Raw genomic sequence first — 25,647 nt, 5'->3', positions numbered from 1 at the left:
CAGAGGGTCATGATGACATGATGAAAAATGTATTTTGTTAGGGACAACTGGAACATGTAATGGTAAAATGACTAGAGTGGCAAAATTGACTTAGGCATTTGTTCATTTTTTATGAGGTGAAAAATATGTGATCTCACTGAATTTACTGGAAGTGACCAATAAACATTGTTTAAGCATTGTGTGAGTGAGTGTGTGTGTGTGTGTGTGTGTGTGTGTGTGTGCGTGTGTGCGCGTGCTTGTGTGTGTAGACAGCACAGTATACATATGTATAAAACAAAGATAGCCATATGTAAATCTTGCATTAGCTAATCAAAAATTCACTTCTCATCACAAAGCAGGCACTCTTACATTATCTCATTGTGTGTGTGTGCGCGCGAGAATGTGTGTGTCTGTGTCTGTATGTCGATGTGTGTCTGTGCATGGGTGCCTGTGTAGGATAGGAGAGTCACCTCTGGGACAAAGATAGTGCAATCTAACACTTTTAATTACGAGAGCGAGTGAATATGGGGAAAGGTAAATTGCTCTGTCAAGCTGGGAAATGGTTTTTTTTATGTTTGAGCTCTCATCACTTGGCATTTCTATTATTCAACACGGAGAGAGGAAGGCTAGAATGGGGAGGAGGGCGGAGGAGAAAAAAAAGATGATTGTATGTACAGGACTTTGGCAAGTGCATGTTGAGACACTAAAGATTCACTCTTGAGGCGGGATTGAAAGGACCACTTTCTATATATTGTCACTACAACGAAGCACAGAAGAACTCCTGTAATACAACACTACCAACATTTTAAGGGGAGAAGATCCTTTAAGGTCACATAAAAATAGAGACTATGAGTTGCTGTTTTGTGACATTTCGTCTGAGCGAGCTTGTAAAAGATGACCACAAGTGATTATTACGCTAGCAGCAAGAATGAAACTTCTGTGTATGTGTCTGTTTTGGCTGTTCAGTCCATCCATCCATCCATCCATCCATCCATCCATCCATCCATCCATCCATCCATCCATCCATCCATCCATCCATCCATCCATCCATCCATCCATCCATCCATCCATCCATCCATCCATCCATCCATCCATCCATCCATCCATCCATCCATTTTCTGTAGCTCTTGTCTCCACAGGGGTTGCGGGCCTGCTGGAGCCTATCCCAGCGGTCAACGGGCAGTAGGCGGGGGACACCAGTTGCCAGCCAATCGCAGGGCACACAGAGACGAAAAACCATCCGCACTCGCACTCACACCTAGGGTCAATTTGGAGTGCTCAATCAGCCCACCATGCATGCTTTTGGGATGTGGGAGGAAACCGGAGTGCCTGAAGAAAACCCACGTGGGCACGGGGAGAACATGCAAACCCCCCGTTCAGTACAATGTACAATAATAAAAGAAGTGCTGAATAAACAACGTAAAAGCAGCTGCTAGGACTCTTTGGCAGAGCTGACAAGATTCCTCTCAACTGACCTCTAGTCAAAGTCAAAGTCAGCTTTATTGTCAATTTCTCCACATGCCAAAGACACACAAAGAAACCGAAATTCCGTTCCCCCCTATCCCACTAGTCTTAGAATGACCAGCGATGAACTTGTTGTAAGTGTAGTTTGATTTTTAGCAGTAAGTTTGCCTATTTCTAGTGTTGTCTGGTAGGTCTATACTAGGGGTATGAGTCCAATCAGATTTGACCAGCTAATCATGAAAAATGGCACATCGTCTGAAATAACACTGATTTATTAATTTAACTCAAGGAAATTGAGGTCATTATAAATTATTTAACTACCTCCAAAGTAGAACATGGTTGGTTTTTGTTCGAATACAAAAGGGAGATAAGAAGAGCGAAGTAAATGTCTTTGGCAAACACTTGCATGGTCCATGTGTAGGCACTCTGATTGTTGCAAGAGATAAGAGTGACAGATATCAAAGAGTCTTTTGGTGCTTGAATAAAGTCAAAATCACTATCTGTACCAGTGGCTTTGCAAATCCAGCTCAGCTCTATTTATTTGATTTCAGACCAGATACAAATTTTGCAATGGGCTATGAATGATTGAAATCTGCATTTTAATACAGCCAAATGTTTTCATATGTAATGATGAGAAACATTGAAGTCAAAAGTCACTGTTTCATCTATTTTTTATGTATTCCATATAGGCAAAGATAGCTGTCAAGGTGGCAATACAATGTTATTAAATGTCCATTCAGTGATGGATGTTTAGTTTAGCTTTTTTAAAATGTAATAAATACATGATGTTTGTGTACAATAAAGTATCAGATAGGAATGGGAATGCTAGATTTTACTTTTAATTGAATGGCAGAGTAGTTGGCACATCCAACTTACAGTTTGAGGTTGGGGGTTTGAATCTGGGCTCTGGCCTTCCTGTATAGGATTTAGTGTTCCCCACCTCTCACTCAAAGACATGTGGGATAAGCTTGAAAAACGCTGGCTGAATGTCAATTTTCAAAATGTGTGCTAAATCATGCATAATCTAAGTTCGATATCAAGTATTGGGTAGATTGATTTGAAAAAAAACATCAAATGAACTCTAAATGCTAAAGTAAGCCGAATACAGTCAGGTCATTCTGCTACTTAAACTAAACACGGACTGCAGAAGGAAATTGCTTTTTGCAAAGTTCAAATGTGTACGGCTTCAGAAACTGAAATATTGTCATCACCAATAGGCTTGGTCACCACTGTCAAACTAGGACAAATTATTTAACACTGTAATCCAAAAGCCTCGGGTGCAGACAATGCTCCAGAGAGGCTTCTGGTGCCCTTTCATGATGAATGCATTAAGTAGGAGAGTGAGATCTTCTGCTATCTGAAGCCCCTCCCATGAGAGCACTTGTTCTTCTTGGACTCTCGTGTAGATTCAAAACAAAATGAAGAAATACCACAAGATGATTTACAAAAGGAAACAGGATAAATCCAACCAAGCAATTATAGTGTTCCACCTTTCTGGCACACGTACTCACACCTCGATTTCTGACAGATTCTGAGAATGGTTGTGAAAATCGTCAGTGTTCCAGCTTTAGAGGGGAACTGCAATTACGTGCTCCCCAAATAAAATCCTTTTACTGTGTCTCTTCTAGGACGCGATGAATAGGATCATACATGTACTTCCTACTTAGGCATATTGACCCTCACATAAGAGTATCACTGGGGCCCATCATTGTGGTTTTTACAAGGCTTTTATCCTGTTTTCCCTACAGTCGCGGCGCTAACCCTCACAGACATATTGGTGCTCATCAAAAAATAAAACACTTGGCTTGAATAATTGAGAACGACTTTTCTGGTGCCAAGAACGAATCTCTTTAATGTAGATAACAGCAAATGAGAGGGAACCTATGGGAACACTTGAAACATGAATGACTTGACAGCTTTTAACATTGCTGAGAAAAGTGCTGCGCAATACTAGCTTCGCATTACAGGATGCTTCTTGGAAACAAAAGGAATGATAATGATGAGCCTTAGAATCTCTAATCACTGTTTTTATAAGTTGTTTTAGCTCATTTGTGTTTTTATTGCTTATGGAAATTTGAGTGAGAAAAAGGTTTGTGCTGTGTGGCTATCAATTAAAAATTGCTTTTTCGTTGATATGTTTCATATGAAACATCTTTGGAGATGTGCTTTTGATCAGTTGAAGGTCATTTTTATGCAATACCTCCTCGTGTAGTCTTCCCTTTGTACTGACTTTGTATTCATGGATCTCCTCTTTGGTATAGTCTAAGCCCCTTTTTTGGCACTGCCGTCCTTGACGGACAAGCTTAATTCCCCAGTCAGGCCAACACTGTCCATTTGTATCAATTACACGAGACTTCTTCACTGTGCTCATCCAGACACATGGAAGTCAATTATGTCTAATCTTTGGTAAATTACACAGCACTCACAAGGCGCCGGGAACATCTCACTGAAGGTTATCACAGTGTGGTCATTAGCTGCTATGAGATAAGAGTCTTGCAGGTAAGAAATGAGAAGAGGACAAAAAGTAGAGCAACGCAAAGGGTCATACTTTATGTGATACGTAGTGATGATAATGCTCTGATACACTTGAGCAATTGTGTGGTTTGACATCAAGTCAGATAGGAAAAATCAAGTGTTTCAATCAATGATTGCTCTGTTTTTTTAATGTTGGGGGTGAAACATGGTGAAATTCTGTGTCTTTACAGACATGTAGGAATGTGCGTAGGAGTTTTAAATCCTCCACAAAGCAGACACTTTGAGCAGAAACTTTTTCACATTGTTTTTTTAAATGATTTCAACAGTCTTGTTTGAGCGCATACAGACATGCATCGTTCTTGTTTGAAGTTCTTTGGGGGTAGGGGTGGTCTTTGAAGACATTTGAGGCAGGTATTTTAATGATATTAATATGATCCGATGAAAATATACGGGTGTAATGTATTCATGTTCATGCTCAAAAGGTCAAATATATTCCTATTTTTTGTGCGTTTCCTCCTATTTGCTTTGCGTCATTCTTTCTGAAAATATGTATGTTGCATGTATTTGGCACTGTTTATAAACAGGCGGATCCTTGGATCATATGCATCATTGGCCGATATTGATATTTATTCATGACTTGTGTGTTGTCAGTGGCAACTGTATTCTAATGTCGATAAGCTACTTAAAAAGCTGTTAAATGTTTGACAGTGTAAGTATGTTCACACTTTACCTGTTGATCAGTGAGAGTGTACAAGTATTGGTGATCTGGGCTGAAGAGCAAATCTTTCAGGATGGGGCTGCCTTCGTTCACAAGGACGTTTTCATACAGCAAAGCCGGCTGGGAAACTGAGTTGACAAGGATCTAGGAGGGGTTAAGCAGAAAAAGACAATGTATTTTACATTTTGAAATGCCATCTCAATGTTCAACAAACACTCAGAAAACATTTCCATCAGGCATGATTGCCACAATCAAACTAGTATTTGACTCTAGCAAAAATGTGTCACTGTCCCCAATCACGGAATTCAGACACCTAATTGTGAGTCAGCAATAAACAACAAATGAACCAAAATTCAATCAAAAACAGTGATGCACAAAATATTTTATGGTAAATTTAAAGATTTCTCTACCAATACAGTTGGATTTGTTTATTTATTTAATTACTTTCAACCAAAAAATGTGTGTCATACATATTCATGTTTAAAGTGAGCTACATTTTATTTAACTTGATAGAGGTGAAAACAGAGCTCCAAAGCATGTGAAATTGATCTATCACGTAAACCTTTCCCAAGGCCTTTCAAAACTTTTACCACGTTCAAATATTTCAGTATTTCCCTTTCTGGGTAGTTTTTATCTGTCAACTCAACAACAGCATTGCCTTTATATTTTTCAACAGAAGCTTTGGCCTGTCAACACAGTCGGTGAGCATCTTTCTTGAGAGCAGAAATCCACTTTTGTATAAAAGATAAGAACTGCATTGATGATGAATCAGCCTTGAGAAGATTCTCAGCGGGATGTTTTATCAAAATAATTTCAGGATTTGCTCTATAAAGGAACATGTCTTGCCTCTGAGTTCACAACAAAATGAAATCAAATGCCTTGTGTGAAGAAAAGCTTGAACAAGGACCGGTACTCACTTCACTTTTGTTCTTTAAATAAATCGGTTTGAAAGAATGAGGGGAGGGGCAGAGAAGTTGACCTTACTTTCAGACATTTTTAAGATGGCCATTATGGAAATTCGCAGGTTCATTGGTGACTAAACTACCTATTGTGTTGAAGGTGATTTGGAATGTTTTTGGATGGAATACTCAAACATTCTAGAGAGACGTACAATGAACAAAAAAGGTAAAACAAAGTTATGTGAAGTGAAGTTATGTGGGAACGATGTTCACCGACAGCCAAGTTGCCCTACAGCTCCGGGCAGAGGGCAGTTGGAGGGGGATTTAGGTCAGCTGGCACGGAAGGGACGCAGAGGGGCACAGGTGAGTGTACGCTCTCATCGCTTCCAATGGCCTGCAGGTTTCTGCTCTCATCTTGCGACCTGTGAAATCTAGTTAAGCTCCATTTCCATCAAACTGTAATACTCTTTATTTTGTTCATCTTTCTTTTTCAGTTTTTAATGAATTTAGGTCCGACAATTTGCTATAATGCTTTTACTTTCTTAGGGTTGTGGATGAGCTGAAGCACAGCTGACATTGAGCAAGAGATAATGTTCATCTGGGACTGGTCACCCAGAGATCACATTTAGGGAAGATATTGAATCCTCATCAAATGTAACATGCATGTTTTTGGAATGTGGGGTGTACCAGCCGCAGAATCTGGAGAAAACCCGCGCAGTACTTCTGCTCATTTTCATTGCACTCCTTTCCATTGCATGCTTCCACCTATCTAAATATTCTTCTACCTGCTCCCTGCTTTCACTGCATATCACAAGGTCATCTACAAACATGGTCCATGGAGATTCCAGTCTAACCTCATCTGTCAGCCTATCCATCACCATTGCAAAGCAGAAGGGGCTTAGAGTTGACCCCTGATGCAGTCCCACATCCACCTTAAACTCTTCAGTCACACCTAGAGTACGCCGCATTACTGCTATACTATCGTGACACATGTCCTGGACTATTTTAACACTTCTCTGCCTCCTTGAACACTCTTGTTGGCTTTCTCCAGATAGACAGATATGATGCAGTTCCATCTGACAAAATCTGCATCTGCATCTGCATTGAACCTTACTGTTGTTGACAAATACTCACTTCTGTTCTGAGTCTAGCTTACACTACTCTTTCTCATAATATTATTGTGTGGCTCATGCCTTTAATTGCCCCGTAGCTCCAACAACTCTGCATCTTACCCATGTTCTTGTAAATGGGCACCAGTACACCTTTCTTATATTCATCAGGCTTCTCACCCTGTAGAATTCTATTTTGGACTCTGGTCAAAAACTCCACAACCACATCTCCCCGAGATGCTTCCATACCTTCACAGGTCTGGGGATATTAGGTAAGGTAAGTAAATTATTAGAGAACATGTAAGAAGTCTTGACGAGTTTTGACGATTTTTTTTTTTTCATGTTCACCTTAACATACTGAAGCAGCCGCGTGAGAACCGTCTCACCACTCATGTACGAGCCATGCTGCATGTCATCAAGAGAGCTTATTTTTCTGCTTGCAGCCAAAAAGAGACTACAAATGATATGTGGATCTTTCGAGCATTCTATTTTGAGGGCCATTATCAAAGGCAACCAAATCCAGCCTGACAGGGTTGGCATACTTTTAAATCTGGTCGCAATACCTGCAGGAGTTTCATTAATGCGACAGTGAGAATGTGGGATGAAAAATTATGAAAAAGAAACACTACATTATGGTCAGCAATCTGCGTTTGTTTGTGCTTGAAATTTTGTTACAACACGACTTCCTCTATCCATTTTAGGGTGTGCTGGAGCCTAGCCCAAATGATTTTGGGCATAACAAGGTATAACGTACAAGGCCCAGAGAGGCAAGACAAGCAACTAGCCGCATTCACATTCATTCTCAATTTTACAATCTTAAATTTAATTTTAGAAATTTAATCATGCATGTTTTTTTAAATGCAGCAGGAAACCAGAGCATAAAGAGGACATACAAAATTCAAACAGGGAAATCGATGCCCAGATTCGAACTACCAACCGCAAAACATTGAGGTGAGTCACTGCATATACCACTTTTTTTACAATGTAGTTTTATTCTGTTCCATTTTTTTAATCATTATTTAAGCAATCTGCTCTGTTTCTGCTTTTGCAACTTCCAAACACCTGAACTTCCTCTCTGTAAATCATCAAAACATGCTGATTTCATTTCTTTCATTTTTGAAACTAATAAAACGTTTTGTAGCCAAATAAATATTTCATAATATACCTATTCATATTCAACAGTATCAATCAATAGCCCACGCTTCATAGCCCATTTTGTGGCGTCACTGACGCCTGATTTTCAATATCTCCTCATCTGTTTTTTCCCCCGTTAGTCATACACTTCTTTGTCCCGCTTATGTTCGTGACCTTATCAGTTAACTATGCACTTAATTACGTGACTGGACAAGTAGAGGGTAGAAAAGCGCAGTGAAGGGATTGTGATGGCGAATAGGGAAAAGTGGGGAAGGTAATATAGGAGCCGCAGTATTTGTTAACCTTATTAGCGTTTCTCATGGAAACCAATGTTTAAACTGTCCAGTGAAGAAGAGTAATGATGCAGAGTCCAAAATATTCAAGTAGCTCTTTGATGATGGAGCGAACAAAAGGAGGCACTTGCTTAATGAAATTTGCTGTTTGTGTGTGTGTGTGTGTGTGTTTGTGTGTTTGTGTGTGTGAGTGTGTGTGTGCGTGTGTGTGTTGTGTGTGTGCGTGCATGCATGCGTGATCTCTGTTAAAATTGATTTTGCACTCATCCATTGATGAGGGTTTTGGTAAATACTCACACACACACACACACACGCACGCGCACGCGCACGCACACGCACACACACACACACACACACACACACACACATACACACACACACACACACACACAATGGTGATCTATGAAAATACGACAAACAAAACCGAATTTAAAAAACATGCATGTTGTTTGAAGACAGTTTGAAGAATTGAAGACTAAATCACAGGCCAGATCGCACCTGCCACACCATTCTATGAGCATGTGCTGTGAAATCTTGTGCATCAACTTCCACAATGTTTGCTAAAATCTACCACAATTCCAATTGTCATGAAATAGCAATCAAACGTTTATATGATTTCATAGACATATCAGTCCACAGAGGGAAACTTGTAACTACAGTGTGGCCTGCAACAAAAATGAGTTTTACACACTGCTCTAAATTGCCAGTGTGGAAATGAGAATGGTTGCCTGTGTGAACTGCATTTGAATGGTGACCAGTCCAGGGTATAACCTGCCACTTGTCCATTAGCAGGAGTAGGCTCTAGTCCAACCATGGTGAGCACTATTGAAAATGGTTGGATGAAGAAAGTTGGAATCAAAAGCCAGAGATCTGTCTGAATGCTCAAGTGTGTGTGCAAGTGCGCATGTGTCTAACCCTGACTGGAGGGCATCCAAAGTATCACAGCATACCTGCTGACTACATGTCTGCACACCCCTCTCTCTCTCACACACACACACACACGCACGCACTGGCCACACAGGTGACATGTAGTGAAATTAATCATTGTTCCTCTGCCGCACCACCGCTCTCACAAGAAGATAGCCTACGGCGAGACACACACCTGCACGCACACAAATGCGCACACATTTTTTCAAGTCAAAAGAGTGACAAGCAAACAGCTGGCCCGTGACAACAGTTAATAATCTGCTTTGCAGAAACAAATCTTGATGATTTTGGGCAAGAATAATTTTGGGACAACAATTAAAAACTTCAAAACTGTAGCATCAAAACAAACTGTAAATACTCACTGATTTTATTGATGAGGAAAAATGTTTTGCTTCAGTTTCAAGGTGATACAATTACACTGGCAGGATGTTTTTATCCTTTTGTTGCATGCCTTACTCAGACTATTAGCGCTGTTAAAGTTTGTCACTTAAATTTAAGGGAGCTTAAGTCATTATCCCTTTATATAGTCCCTTAACTATCATGCACGGGATGACACTTTCCCAACAGAGTCGATTAATGGGAAAGATGCATTTATATTTGACTCAGAGGCACAGTGACAGAAGTTTCTTTTAGGATTTTCAAATGAAGCTATATGACAGACAACTCCAGTATTGTCACTCATGCTTGAGGAAAACAATTTACCGCAGATGGAAATTTCGAGACTGGGATTAATAAAATGTTTGTTTTCTTTTCTCCTTGTATTGCACACTAAAATGTGCTGTAAGAATCTGGGTTATGTTTGCAATTGGTTAAAAAAATGTAAACGTTGCTTTGATATCTGTTTGTGTAAAAGACTACTAAAGTATAGCGACTCCTTCATTTCCTACAATTAATTGTTCCTAAAACTTGCCAATTTTTGTGCTGTATGTTAATCAGTTATTATCATTTCACAAGTTTTAACCATTTACAATTGAGTAGTGGGATCTTTGGGGGCTCCTACATAGAGACCACATTTGCATAATGTGCTACTTAATTAAGTGACAAAACAGAAAAATCACTCACGTCTTGATATTGGTAGATTTGAATTTAAATCAAGTGGAACTGTCACATGTTAGGGTTGAGACTAAATTCAATTAAGTCTTTTTTTAAGGCTCCTCTTCCTTCCACCCATCAGTGTGGAGATACAACTAAGGCAGACAGCGCTAAAACAGCCGCTCTATAGTCTTCCCACAGACAGAATCTGCAGTGTGGCCATAATGAAATCCACACACTTGCGGCAAAATTTCATGTAATTGTTTGGAAGTTGGTGAGAAAGTTTCTGGGAAAAGGTAGCCTACGTCTCAGAAAAACATCTTTCTGTGTGTACATTACAGGGTACTCTTTGCATTTGTCAAGAGCAATCATCTCAACAATAATAATGCCCCTTTATTAAACACAAACACACGTCACATATATTTTTTTTAACTAAAAGTTGTCCAAAATTTTCTGATTCTTAGTTCTCAAAAGTAATAATTTGCGGATTTCTCAGATCCTTTGTGATAGAAGACTGATTTATCTTTTGTGTTTAATCAAAATAAGGCATTTGCAAACATCTACTTTGAAAAAAAATGACCATCTATACTTTTGTGGGATATTGCTTATCTACTGGTTAATTGTTTTTTTTTCTTAATCACAAATAATACCAAATAAACAAAATGCTGTTAATAATCAGTAATCTGATTTTTTAAAGAGACTAATGGAATCAAAATCGTATCAAACTATTTGATTAATCAATGAAATAATTAATAGAATAATAGCTTTAAAAATATTCCACAGTGACAGTCTTACATATGAGGCATCCAATACGGCACCAAATATCCTCGACAATGTAGAAAATCATACACTGCAGTGTGTTCGGCTGAAAAGTTCAAGGGTAACGCAAAGTGAATGACATGATAGGCACTTGGACCTAAAGCCCTGAGCTATTGTTTTCAAAGTGCCGCCATAGCGGCTTTTTGCTGACAGAGCTGAGATGAATGAGGACTATTAGAAGAAAATGGTCATCTCTCTAATTCCTTTTGTGTAAATCTATTTCCTTTCTCTTTCTCTCTTCTTGTACTCCTTTATCCATCTCTACTTGTCACTTGCTCTTTTGCATTCCTTGATGCACCACCACAGCTGACACACATGAGCAGCCAAGCAGAACACACTGGCTGTGTATAGTGCAGCGTTGCAGCTCGTGTACTCCCCCTGTACGTTTGTGTGTTTTCCTTCCTTTGCCCTGCAGTGAGTGGTGAAAGTACAACTAAACGAGTTCAATTTGTCAAGAGCAGAAAGGTGCGGCCCTCGAGGGCTCACGGACAGCTGTCGACAAGGCGACAAGAGAAGGTTTAAAAGGAAAAGAAGGGGAATTCACAGGCACACATACACACACTCGGTCAATACTGTCCCATTATGCAGTTGATTAAAGCAAATATGAGAATGGAATGATGCTCCTTCAGTGTGCGTGAGTGTTGATAAAGTGCAGTCAAGACCTCTGTGTTGACTCAGCAATTAATGTGTGTGTCAGTAAACAAGGGCAACGCCCCACCGGACGACGAGTCATTAATAAAGATGCTCTGCCTCAGAATGATCGCAACCTGACCCGGACGAGCCAGATCAAGAAAACAATGTCTTGGCGCGGCCGACAGTTTGAACGTTTACTGAGTGAATGATAAATGTCTCGCGAATTGCCGCTGTTTATTAATTCTTGGCTGCAGAGGGGAGGGCAAGAGACTGATGAACGGGACACATTTTGGACAGCCTCGCGTCAAAGGCCACAAGCGTAAGACAACAACACACACGCGATATTTATGCCGGGACATCACTCACGCTCTATTCATTCATCTGCTAACAATAGCTGTATGAGTGAAGGCATCAAATAATCATGTTGCTCCATTTGGCCTTATGAAAGAGAGGGAACAGAAAAACACTAGATGACCTGTTTGGAGAACAGAGATCCTATGACTTCCAAATGACATGATAGTATCATATTTTGCAAGCTTGCAGTAAAATCACAATTGAAATTCGAATGCAGTCAATACTTTGCAATGACTGATGGATTGCTCAAGATCCTAGCAAGGTTTAAAACTCAGCCCTGACAAACATGTCCACATACATTGTACATTTTTTTTCTTTTTAACTAACAGCTAACTAATAGCTGCTAACAAGGGATTAAACAAAGTCAGCCAAGAGAACAATCTGCACGACTGCGCTTTGCGGCAGAAGCTAGCAGACAGCATGACTTCTTGTGCACACACGGGAAGCAATGATAGACACACTCTTGGGTCATGACCTCTGTCCCTTCAGTCTCTTCTTGGATAGTTTTGTCACACTGTGACAATTTATCAAACTAAATTAGAGGCATGAGATGAGGCCAATGAGGGGTGGGTTTTTTTTTCTCCCTGAAGCTCATTTTAATAAGAGTTTAATGTTTTGTTGTTTTGTTAGCAATACCTTTAAAGATCATGGAGTGTGTTGTTAATAAGCCTGACAAATGCTGCACAGGACCAAAACAACTTGAATCAAGAAACCTTTTTTAAGAAAGCCGTCCATTGATAAGTACAAGAGGGTCTCTCTGGGACAGCAGCTCCCTCTCAACATTCTGCTGTGTCTGGTGCAAAGAGAACAAAGAACGGCCAGTTAGATTTATGATCTCGCTCACCCTCGAACGCACACCGTTTCCCTCTGAACATCAGTCTGCTGCTTTATTGGAGCTTCATGTCAGCAGTGTGGGATGAATCACGGAGAGAGAACAAATTAGAGAACTCATATTTTGGACTTTCTTTTCTGCTGCGCTGTTATTTATCTTTGACGTTGTCTGAGGAGTCACAGGTGGTGTGTAACTACAGCAGTACACGTAGATGCCAAGGCATTAACAACCATCCTACAGTTTGTCTGTGCAGTCTGCCATCCTACTGTGGATATGTAATTACAAGGGGTATATGATAAGACTTTTTTTTTATACTCTTATCCTGTGGGAGCTCACAGCTAATTATAGAGTCAGCCGAGCTTCAAATTGCCATTTAAACAGCCATACGGTGGAAGACAATAACAAACTCCCTTGGTGGTGTCATTGCTGTGCAGAAAGTGTGACCGCAAAGAAGTCTCACAGTACAGGAAACACAACATTTGCATGTGTGTCTGCTTCTAAAACATCCATCCATCCATCCATCCATCCATCCATCCATCCATCCATCCATCCATCCATCCATCCATCCATCCATCCATCCATCCATTTGATTGACTAAGATAACTGATTTCACTGACATTGCTTTTTGTTGAGTTATATGTATTATGTTGTTCATGTGAGTCATATTAATAGTACACTGTTGAGGTTAATCAGTTTCCACAAGTAGCAGTGCTTTTATTTACCTGGCAACCCAAATACTCTAATGAAAAAAGCTCAGAGAAGAAAGGCAGCCTCGATGTTAAATTTAAATAAACATCCATCAAAAAGTTTTTGAAACCCCCATTTTCATTCTTAAAGCAAACACAATTATTGCAAGTCAGTCAGATACATTTTCTACTTTTAAAACAGAAGGCAATGTGAAGGCTGAGAGACTGTGTTTAAGAAGGTTGATGCTGGGAAGTGGAGACTGGCTGGTTATAAAAGAGAAATGTTCGTAAAGGCAAAAGAATATGATGAGAGAAAGTCCAAGGAAAGGCTAGAGAAAGGACAAGAAGCGATTTTGTGGCCTGTGGTGGAATGTGCTTTGACAGAAGGGTTGCTGCCAACACACACAGGAATTAAACTTTAAACACACCGAGGGGGCTCATTGTCCTCTCTTTTCCCCTAAAACAAAGATGGCTTGCCATGAGACACTTATGCTATAAAATGGAGTGTTATGTTTTTAGAAAATTGTACAGACAGTATGTTAAAATCATCTCCATCACAGCACGACTTTAGGTGTAAAGTCAGTTCTTGTGCACTTCCTTGGGGCTTCACACAATTAGAAATTTGTTATTCAAAATCACCAAGTAAATAGTAAATGCTCTCAAAATACCATTGTTTCATTTGCTTCCTTTTCCCTCCTAACTGCTTCCGAGTGTGTGTGTGCGTGCGTGCGTGTTTGTTATCCTTCCTCTGCCCCCGACTTTGAGTCTGTTCCTTGAAAAGGCACCCTCTGGGTACACATAACCCGGAACTTTTGTTAATTAAACACCATCATGGATCAGATAAGCGGTTCAGATAATGAATGGATGTATGGATGGATGAAGAGATAGACATGAATGTGGGCAAGTGTGGGATGGACTTCAGTCCATCAATGTAAAGTGTGTAACAGAGGAGGTAACAGGCCACCAGTTGTATCTGTAACCAACAGCAGGTAGCACTCAGAACACAACCATTTGCATGCTGGGAAAATTGCATGCATAGAAATCTACATTATGTTGTGTCAGTGTGAATTCAGCCCCTAATGCAACAAACAACCATGTTAAATAAGAAATGCAACTTTCTGATGAAACTGATCATCAAAATTTATGTAACTGATTCAAGACTTCATATTTGTTGTAATGAATGTACTTATGATATTTAACCCTAGTGTCCAGTTAAGCCACAAATTATGAAAGTTTATTTATTAGGTCCCAGGAGATAATTTCTCTTTTTGGCAGAAAGGTATGGGACACTTTGCAACATATAGTAATTCTTACTGTAAGAAAATAAGTACCCAAAGACAAAACTAGAAGAAAATGACAATATTGGCACATCATTGTACTACGAATGCTCGACTCTTAGCTTTCACGAAGCATTGAGTTCCCACCCACGTTCAAAACTTTCCAGTTAAGCAATAGTGAATACAGCCAGAATACTTTCCAACTCTGTTGTAAAGTTTTATGGTCCCAGAGACTCTAGCCACAACAATGTTTCCTACAGCGTTAACCCTATCAAACAAAGCGCCCACTTCTTGTTCTTCTTCTCCTTTTTTTTTAATTTTCCTAATGCACACATGGGTGTTAGCAACCTTTAACTACCTAAAAAATCGCTATGAAACAAAATTCAAGCAGAAGCTGACGCAAGCTATTTGAGGACAAATATGTTTAGAGGCAACATAAAATCTATGTTTCTGTGAAAATTGATTCCTGTTTATACTGCAGCCATCTGCAATAGTTTATTATCTTTTTTTTTGATTCACTGCAACATCGTTGCAGATTATGAGTAACTCTAAACCTCAGGAATGGACATAAAGTGATGCTATTAAAGGTGGGCCATCAGTGTGACACTGTAATGCTATTTATGGATACCTTGCATTGATTTTCTTTCATAGATTTGTGTAACTATTTTGGACTATTACTGCTCACACTCTGGCGGGATTTGGAATAAAGGTGAGTTTTGTCTTGTTTCAAAAATATGTTCAGATGAATATGAGCCTCATGCAATTGTTAATTTTGAGCCCGCAAGTGACTCAGACAAGGCTCTCTGATAGACAAGATATCATAATTTTTGTTTGTGGCATTTTAAAAATGTGCACATGAGCAGAAATCATTCATTCCATCTGCACCTTTCATATTCACAATTTAAAGATGCAAAATCATTGTAATTCATCTCAGGTTTAATCAGTCTCATTATATGTTCTATATTTTAGCATTATTGTTCTAATAGAGTCCATCATTTACTCACCAGAGATGCGCAAAATAAGCTATGCACCATTTTATTCGGCAGACGCAATACTGGATGCGCCCTGTTAGCCGTGAGCAAATAAACAAACCTTGAGGAACCCAAACCGAAAGTTTTGTTTTAATCAATGGAATTAAGCGAGACAGATAAGCTCTTGAATTTGTCTCTAAATATGACTTTAAAGATAGTGATGGTTTAATTATTAGTTGAATTTGCCATCATGCACTCATGAAACATGAGAATAAATGCATGTTGGAGGCAAACAACTGAAATTATAGACCCATTCCAAATGAAGGAGTGAATATGTGCTCTATAAATGAGATACAGTAAACTGTTGCCGCACTCTGTTGTGAATTGTGCACAAATACCAGATGCAGTGCGGTTGTCTGAAACGAGTACAAACCATTGCTCATTTTTGACAGCTTTTTATTGGTCGCTGCCTATGCCATGTGCGGCTCTGCAGAATGTTCACCGCCACTCGCTTTCAGTGCAGTTAAATGTGTTCTCAGCACTGTTAATCGGCTTCACACACAATAAAAGCATCATAAACCCCATAATGGCAAAACAGTTTTAGCTTCGACATGATGTTTTCATAGAACATTCTGACTCCTAAAACACTTGATGGGAAAATCTAAACAGAATGTAGCCCCAGATAGGACCCTATTACTGCAAGTTACCAGAGAAAATGCCAACAAGAAGACTGACTGAGTGAAGGAATAAAGAACTATGAAAAGGAGGGGAAAAAAATCACTGCAATATTTCTTGTCAAATAGTCCAACTCAAATGAAATGAATGTCACCCGAGTGTGACTTCCAAAAACTCTCTCCTTCACATTTCTAATTCAATGTTAAATTTGTGTGGAAAGCTTTGAAACAGATACATTTGGTTACTTTAAAAGACAAGCTGCACTAAGAGTCTTAAAGCTGCAGCGTTTAATGTGCCAGATCGTGAGCTAGCAGAAAACAGAAAAGGATATTTAGTGGGTGGAATGCAAAGTCGGTAAGAGGATGAAACAAACAGGAAACAAAGTCTGGGGATTGAACTTGCAAATGAGGGGTTGGTAGCAAACCACTTGAAGACTTACACGTGACCAGTCTCAACAATTAACTGCAGCTGTTTTTGTACCGTCGGTTAATTCATGAGTTTTGTGTCATAAGCCTTAATGTTTCGAGAGTTTCTCAGAAACAAATATGCTTGTTAAAATGTACATGTGTGCACACATATTGGTAAACACCGCAATAACACGACAGCTTTAATTTGTTTAGTAAGCTTGGAAGGAATGTGGGTATGTTTTGCTGTGGGTGGGCCCCGTAGCATGTGCTGTGCCTGGCATCAGCAGACACCAATCCTGCTCTCAGGACTTTGCTCTAATCTCTCCATCATCCATTTGTTTTTTTCACTTCGACCCTCCCTTTTCTCCTTGTTTTGTTGTGACAAAAAAACTAATTAAGCAAGAAAAAAGTGTGCAGCTACTTTTTCCCCATCTGACTCTAGAGTCACCAGAAATCAAGCGGAGCAATATGGAGACAGGGGAAGGAGGACAAAAGCTTGAACAAGGATAAGATGGAAACAACCTCGTGGAAACCATGATGTCATGATTAGTGAGGTGCGACCATCCAGCACTCTCACTGGCACCATGTAGACGCCAGTGGTGAGCACGCACACACGCAAAAAAGCCCTTTCTCTACTTTAAATAAATAATCACCGCTGCTGCAGGGAACATTGTGTTTATTGTCACTCGTTGCCTCCACTATGAGTGTGTGTCCAAAATTGCAGAACATAAATATACCATGTAGTGGAGCCTAAAAATTCAAATGACCCCAAGGTTGTGAAATTGGGCAAAACTAAAGACCAAAAAGTTGAAAAGCACTGATTGTTAAACAAAAACATCATTATTATTTAACACATCTCATAGTATGTCTTAAGTGTATTTAGACTTTGGATTGCATTCAATTTATAAACTGCGCAGAAGGCGGAAAATCCTTTAAAGCTAGAGTGAGCACATTAACACTGTCATTATATATCATCTTTCAGTCAGCAACTTTATAACTGATTTAACATAACTGAATATTAAACTGAGAGCTCACAGTGACTCATACTTAAAAAAAAAAGAAAAAGGAGTTGTTTAATTTTAACTTCCAGGAATATCTCCACTGTCTCATCACTTTCCAACCATAACAGCGCTTGAGCAATGTTTACTTTCAGACATATCTGCAGTATCATCCTTAAACAAGGCTGAACACCGCCACTACATCACACTGACTGTTGCTTCAAATATTTGTTCTACTCATGTTGGTAAATATATTAAAAAGGACAGTGGGAGATTATACATCCAGCACTAATGTGTTTAGGGAACATAGCTTGTGGTTCCTCATACTATATGCAGAGAAAAAAAAGGCAAAGTTCAAGGATGTCATCTTATATTTCTTTACTCAGAGTTTCTTGAGGCACATATTACCCAATGAAGCAAGCAGACAAAAGCTTGTGTACTGAGCGATGAAGGGATGCCGTCTGCATTATTGAGATGATAAAATACTGCAGTCAAAAACGAACTGGCCAACACTGCTGGCACTCCCCGCGGGAGCCCGCTCATTAATACCAAAAACCTGGAAGGAGCTGAAATCTCCTGCTAACACACACACTCACACACACTCACACACACACACACACACACACACACACGCACATACACACACACACACACACACACATGCACACGCACACTGAAGGCTCACCCAACTTTGAAGACTGCTTGTAACACACTTCGTTCATTGGATTCAATCAGTGTACTGAGAGACAGATGAGATCCGAGCTCTGACCTCCAACTCACCAAACCCACACATCCACTTAAAGACAAAAGGCCTATTTGAGGAAATGACATCATCAGCAGTGGCAGCGGCAGGGTCGCAGGGGTCAAGGCTAGCTGTAGGCTGTCTCATCACGGCAAAGATTACACTCATGCCAATGGTTATTACCAATCCTTATGAGGAATTGTGAGCGGGAAAATGACTTGAGGTGCTCTCATCGGCCCCACCCTCTTCTCTCCCATCACTTCCTCTCAACTGCTCTGGATTGATAGCACATCTTATTACCTATAGATAGATGGATGGAGCAGATTATGGAACGCTCCATTAGCTTCACTTTATATCAGTGGGGGAGATCAGCAGCGGAGTCAGTTAAATGGGAAAAAGGTGTCTGGAACAAACCGGGCCTCAGCGCTGATGGCAGAGCAGGACTGCAAGGATTTCGACTGGGGATGTTGAAGAGGGAAGTGCAGGCAACTTTTTGTCAGGTAGTCAAGTTTACAGTGAAAGACAAAGGTTATATATTTATACGAACATGTTTTGGACTACTATTAGACTCAATAAAGGAACTGATCAAAGAATCAGTAGTCAGTAAAGATTAGATTGGTTCTAATTTTGAAGTGATTGGGTATTGGGTAAAAATGTTCGCACTTACAGTACATACATGACAATCAAATGTGCTAAATGTTCGATAATCTCTTGACAGTTAGGCCAAATTTACACCCATCCAAGTCACGCTTTTGGTCTATTTTCTTTCAGACACTATTCATGATCACACTTAGTTTTTTTAATTCAATGGGAACTGTAATATAATAGGTTTTTAATTATTAACAGAAGCATGTTTTCTGAGTTTTCTTTTGTTTAATTAAGTAATTATATCCACCTAATCATATTCTTGTAATTGTCAATTATCTCTCCACAAAAGTGATCGATTTGAAAATCTTACAATAACATGAACAGACTGATTGCATGTATCACAAAATCAAATCCTCATTTATGAAACTGACACGACGCCCCACTGCGCGATATAAATTTACCGCACAGGGTTTCAATTACTGCTCGGTTGCTCCCCAGAGTGACTCCAACTGATGGTGCACCGTCCATGAACACACAAATATCATATCTGTGTGCTCAGACGATGTACATCATGCTATTGGAAAGACGGGAGTATCGTTAACCCCATGGATCTGGCGGGAAGTGTGAGTCACCTCCATCAAGCTAATGTCAGCTCACCTCTGAGCTAATAAAACCGTGAGGCCCCGCCCACTTGATGCACGACTGGATATTAAATCTGAGGAATAAAAATCCCTCTTTATCAGATGACCTACTTGAATTCTAGCTCAATAAAAACTTACTTATAATAATGATTGGTCATACTTGAGGAAGATGCATATAAGACCTAACATCAATAAGTTTCTACCATCCAAATGGATTTTGGGAGTTAGCTGAACCTCATGCAAGGTACTTTTCGCCAGCGGTGCCTTGCAACGCAAGGATAACTGCCACACTTCAAGAGCTAACTAAACCTGTTAATGTAAAGCTGCACTGCTACATAGCTAGAGGTCTCTCTCGCTCTCTCAAACACAAACACACACACACACACACCTGTCTCTCTTCCGGCATTCTCATCTACTTCATTCCCATGCCTCTCCTCGCTGTCTCATCCATCCGTCTGCTTTTAATCTCTCCCTCTTTTCCTTGTGTTCTCTCCCAGTCAGTGTTCACTTTTATCCCTCCCTCCAGCTGGCCAAGGCTGAGTGACAGCACAGTTAAACTCTTATTGGCTTCTGCACAGGAAGCGAAGCAGCACCGCCTCTGTAAAGCAGTTTCTGTTGGTGATTGTGCCACAAAAGTCTAGAGAGGAGAACCCATAACCTCAATTTAAAGCCTTTATTTACGGGTTGAAGAATCTAACCATGACACATAGAAGCCAGATTGCAAACACAACTGTAGTAACTCCATTCTTTGTCGCTAGACCTACCCCTCATGGACGTGGGCACATGTTCCACACAGGAGACCCATTGTCTTGCTGTTCTATAAAGTCAATCACAATTAAGTCATATGACTCCACCAACGGAGGCCGCCATTGGCTAATGCAGTTGTTAAGATTTCAGCATTTATTATAGGAGGAGTGTGCCAGGGATTTTGGCTATAAACACTGACACAGTAGGGAAATAAAACCATTCATTCAGTTAAAGAGGATGAATTGTGTCATCATCATAACAAACACACTTACTGTATAATCAGCTCACAGTATGATGTAGTGCGATTTTACACCACTGCAGACTAAAATCACAACAAGCATTTTGATGAACTAATATCTATCCATCCAAATTAAATTGCTCTGAGTGTGTCATAAAACCATATATTTTGGTAGCCACGACATAGGAAAGATGAGTCAAGGATAGCCCTGTGATTGCCTAGCGAACTGTCTAGTTGGTAGTTTGCCTTTAGGATACAGGCTTCTTTTCCTAAAGACTCCAGAGTAAGATTAAGCTGTACAGAAAATGGAGTAATGACATGCAGTGAAGTGCTTAAATACTGAATCCACATTTTATTTGCGATAGGTTTCAGTAATTAAGTGGATTGAATGTATTAAGCTTATAATAAAGACATGCCATGACACCATTGTGACGTGAATAACATAAACAAGTCTGCCCTTGAAATTTACACCATTAACCCACTAAATATTATTTCTTTTGGGTGTAATAATGTTCCTCTACAACAGATATTTACGTGTGGTTGTGTGTATCTGCGTGCGTCCGTGTGAGCGTGCATGTGTGTGTGTGTGTGTGTATATGTTTGTGTATGCCATCCCAAGCAGCAGGACACCACCTCGCTCTGTCGCAAATTACCTCATTAAATTCCACTGCATTAAAGCCACTTTTATGAATCTCGCATAGTCCCCGGCCCATTGTTCCCCTGCAAATGAGATTAAAGCAACATTTGCCTTTCTCCCTGCTTTCAATTATACTTCTGGAAGGACAGCTCGGGCACAGCAACTTAATGAGATGAGAGGAAGAGGAGGGAGACCTCAATCTAAGGAGTCCACAGGAGTCTAGCTGAAAGTTTAGTTTCTAGTTGAAAAATATTGTAGTCGTCATATTAGGCTGTATTATACTTTTCTTCTTGCCAACACATCCAGCATGACCCTGTAAAGGAATTTAATGAGGCTCAGATCAACTGGCAACATAAAATAAGCACATTTATGAAGTGAGCTAATGATGAATAATCATGCTTGGTCACCAGTATGGGCAGTAAACTATTGGCTTTTCAACATGCTGAAAATATGAGAAAAAAAAATGAACCCAAAAATCAAAAGCCATTATTCTTCTGGGTTACTTCAAAGTTGATCTAAATTTCCCTGGACTTTATCAAGCCAAAGTCAGCGCAAAAGCTTACTTTATCTAAAGCCTAGTCATGTGGTCCAACCAAAACAAACTCACCAGCGGAATGTCACAAGCCCCACTTGCAGCCTGTGGCTTGAGGGGACAGACAGTACAATCTATCCAATATGAATGACGGCTACAAAAAATACATAAGAGATGACGTGGAAAAGAATGATAATATCAATTTAAAATGAGCCATTTGTCTATTTTGAACACCCCTTATCCTCTTCAGTGTCACGGGAAGCTGGAGCCTTTTCCCAGCTGACAACAGGCAAAAGGCATGATGCTGGCCGGTCAATCACAGGGCACATACAGAGACAAAGGACCATTCACAACTCATACATTGTCACTGAGTGGAAACCCACTAAACGTAAGTCGGCTGTGGAAGAGAGAATTTGCGGCCATCCGATATACTATTCATATACCTGTACAGTTTGCGTCATATTTTTAAAGTGCAAATTTAATTGGATACTGAACTGCAAGTAAATGACTTAATTTTGTTCCATTTCATTAGTTATAAGTAACATGAAAATGTTTTTCAAACTTTGTGGACTTGCTTTAAAATCAAGAAATCAGTGGTGAAAAAAACTGCATGAGGTAAATATACCGTGTTTTCCAGACTATAAACTGCTTTTTTTGCACAAGCTTTGCACCCTGCGGTTTATAGTCCAGTGCGGTTTATCTATAGATTTTTTTTTTCAGGAGTTTTATCATATTGTATGATTTGTGCATATTCTCCTAAATATGGAAATTCGACATTAACACACCTGCAGTTGATAGTACAGTGTGGCTTATATATGAAGAAAACAGGATTTTATTCGGGTTTGGCTTATAGTCCAGAAATGAGGGTATACGTGACGTAAATAGGCTTCAGGCTTTTTGAAAAGTGTGAATACATGTTTGAAGCTTCACACACACAATGCTATCGGGTGAGTCAACAAGCACACCCGCTAGCATTGCTTTCACTGAAAGGAACTGGTGGCCAGTCAGCCAGCTGTACTGGGCCAATGGCTTGTGTTGAGCCACTGAAGACTATAGAAGGTCCTCATGAATGCTTGTGTGAAGAGGCTTATGTGGCTGATCTGCATGTGAAAAACACCAAGGCTTCAAACACACACATTCAGTACTTTGACCCTCACAACAAAAAACACACACACACACGCATAGATTTGCACAATGCTCAAACATTGTTCATTGGTCACTTTCAGTAAATTTGGTGAGATTATATATTTTTCACCTCATAAAAAATGAAGAAAATTAAGTAAACTTCTGTGAATTCAAACGTAACTTTATTTATCGTGAGTTCTCACTGTGCCTCGAATCTTTTCTTCCAAAATCTAAACAGAAGAGTAAGATGAAAAAAAGGAAGGTATAACATCCCTTTCTTTCTCTTAACGTATTCTGTTGCTATTTTTGGAAGAGCTGTCATTCCTTTTATCATTGCCTCCTCCTCTTCATGCATTTCCATAAACTCCCTTTACCTACATTTTCAAGGAACGTATCGTTATTCTCCCTTCAAGTGTGCAAGTGGGAGGGGTGTATTGGATAGGAGACAACGCCAGCTCTGTGCCATTTAGTGAGAGAGGGAGAAAGAACAAATTTGGCAGTTTGGGTTGGTTGTAGGGACGAGCACCAGACTATATTTCTTGGTTGACTACTGGAAAAATTAGTAATCCATTACTTGGTCAATTGTTCATTCTTGATTTTTAAGGTTTCCGGTACGATTTTCCAAGTGAATGTAACCTAAACATTTCATATCAAATAAGAAAAGACACTTCAAAAAGTGCGTTGTTCTAAGTTGACAAGTCATGTTTCTCTTTGTCACAACTAGTACTTGTATTTTAGACTAAATGACCAATGGCTCTGCTGGTTACAGCCAAGGGGTGCAACTCCAGTTTCTCTTAATCACCTCACATTAAACAAAACAGATTCCAAATAATCACTCAAATTAAATGGATGAATGAATAATTGAAACAAATGAATGAATACATACACAAACAATAAATGAATTAATAAATACACAATTTCCATCCTTGAATGTGTCTTGTAAGCATCATATGTATGTATGAGCGTAGCTATATGGTTTGTGCTTCCTTTTCTTATGGTGGGAGATGTTTTTTGGGGTGGCCTCACTTTTGGTGTAACAAAACAGCCAGTCTGTGTGATTGCATTTAAAAAGGTTTCAGGTGAGTTATAGTGTCAGGCCCAGGGTCTGAAGTAATGACGTGGATGACAGAGGGAGTAAGATGCATGGATGAGTGGGTGGGATATATTGGATCATTTTAAAAGATATACTGCATAGATTGGGAAAGGAACACAGGAGGGTACCAAACTGAACAAATGCCTCCTTAAATGAATTCACCTTCATATAAAATTCCTGTATCACGTTTTTTTTTTTTTTAACAAAAAGTGTTTTGGAGGTGAACGCAGACATTTTCTGCACAGAATGCCTGCCAAGTTAATGAAGCGTATTGCGGTGAAATCATTTTTAGCATCACGGCGCTGTAAAATTTACCATCTTGAAATGTAACACAGGGTTAAACGTTTTTTACACTTTTATTCTCATGCTGGGACCATGACTTGCAGTGCCCTCTATTTATATCCCAAAGGTTACACACTACATTTTTTATCTTGAGAAGTGTATAATTTCCAGATCATAAAACTACTCAGATTTAGATCATGATCAAAAGTGCATTTAATTCGTCTCACACTGTGCAAATTCATTTTCAAATTTTAGTATGTGTAGTTGCAGAAATATTTTGGCTCCAGATATTGTATTCCGAGCCAAATCCTCCACTCATCAAATTTCTACTGTTTATCCTGTTCTGGGTCACAACTGTGATGAGATATATTTCCAGAAAGACAGAATAAATCCAGGATTGGCTAGCTATGAATCACACCTATGTACAGTCCAGTCACTAAGCAGGAATGGATCTCATGCCAGGTGACATCATCAAAATCATGATCAAATCAGCTGATTGCATATCATGGAGCTACACACCAAATTTCATCCAAATGTGTTCAACGACAAACGTTTTTTCATCTTGATGGTTTTGAATCTGATCTGAAGGAATGGGGTGGAGAATATTGTGGCTCATGGCAATGACAGGCAACTACAGTATACTCATTGACGGTAGCACTATTATGGTATCAATGCATGCAGTGATTTTTATAGCAGCAATGACCAATATAATTTAAAAACCAAACTAGATTTTGACAAATTGCATCACGGAATAAGCTGTGTTTGAACAGAAAAGTGACTTCAGAATCGTCTCCCGTCTTGGCTGTGACTTTGACCAATCTGTGTGGGATTTGGTTTTGGCCATGGGGTGCCAAAGAGCAGGGCAAATCAACATGTGTTGGGGCAACAGAAGGTGTGTGCGTAACCATTTGTGCCGGCACAAATCTACGATGAGGGGGTCCTGGAGGATTTGTATAATCAGTTTTTTTTTTTCCCCAGGAATCTCTCTTGGTCCCCCATCTCCTTATCCCACTGCAGCTTAGTGGTCCATTCGCCTCCTCATCCCCCTTTCCCCTCAGCCTCTTTCACCCCCTTCATCTCTCAATCTGTGCCTTTATCCCCCCGATCTTCCCTCGAGCTTTTTTACTGCCACTCAATTCCTCGTTCTCATTCCACTTTACCATTCATCCCTCTGACCTCATCCCCTTACACTTATCCTTATCACAACCTTGTACGTTGTAGGCATTTAGCTCAGCAGCTTGGAATTACAACCTTCTCCCTGGGAGGAGTGAAGCTCGGTGATAATCAGCAACGTTTCATTGTCCACTGTGCTAAAGAGTGTGTGTCACACATTCCAGAAA

The 25,647-nt window shown here is 39.8% G+C and overlaps 1 protein-coding gene across 4 annotated transcripts in view; it reads right to left on the bottom strand.

Annotated features, from left to right (window-relative positions):
* LOC148402575 (plexin-A1-like) overlaps nucleotides 1-25,647 on the bottom strand; it is a 178,090-nt gene that overhangs the window by 73,841 nt on the left and 78,602 nt on the right. For all 4 annotated transcript variants that reach the window (XM_088359936.1, XM_088359963.1, XM_088359955.1 and 1 more), the window contains one exon: nucleotides 4,649-4,780. In XM_088359936.1, coding sequence (XP_088216062.1) covers nucleotides 4,649-4,780 — 132 coding nt within the window. The remainder of the gene's footprint in view (nucleotides 1-4,648; nucleotides 4,781-25,647) is intronic.

Source organism: Syngnathus floridae, chromosome 2 (assembly GCF_059516105.1).
Source record: "Syngnathus floridae isolate MCC-2025c chromosome 2, RoL_Sflo_1.0, whole genome shotgun sequence".
Taxonomy (NCBI): domain Eukaryota; kingdom Metazoa; phylum Chordata; class Actinopteri; order Syngnathiformes; family Syngnathidae; genus Syngnathus; species Syngnathus floridae.
Note: the sequence above shows the minus strand (reverse complement) of the source record. Positions and strands in the feature narration are given on the sequence as shown.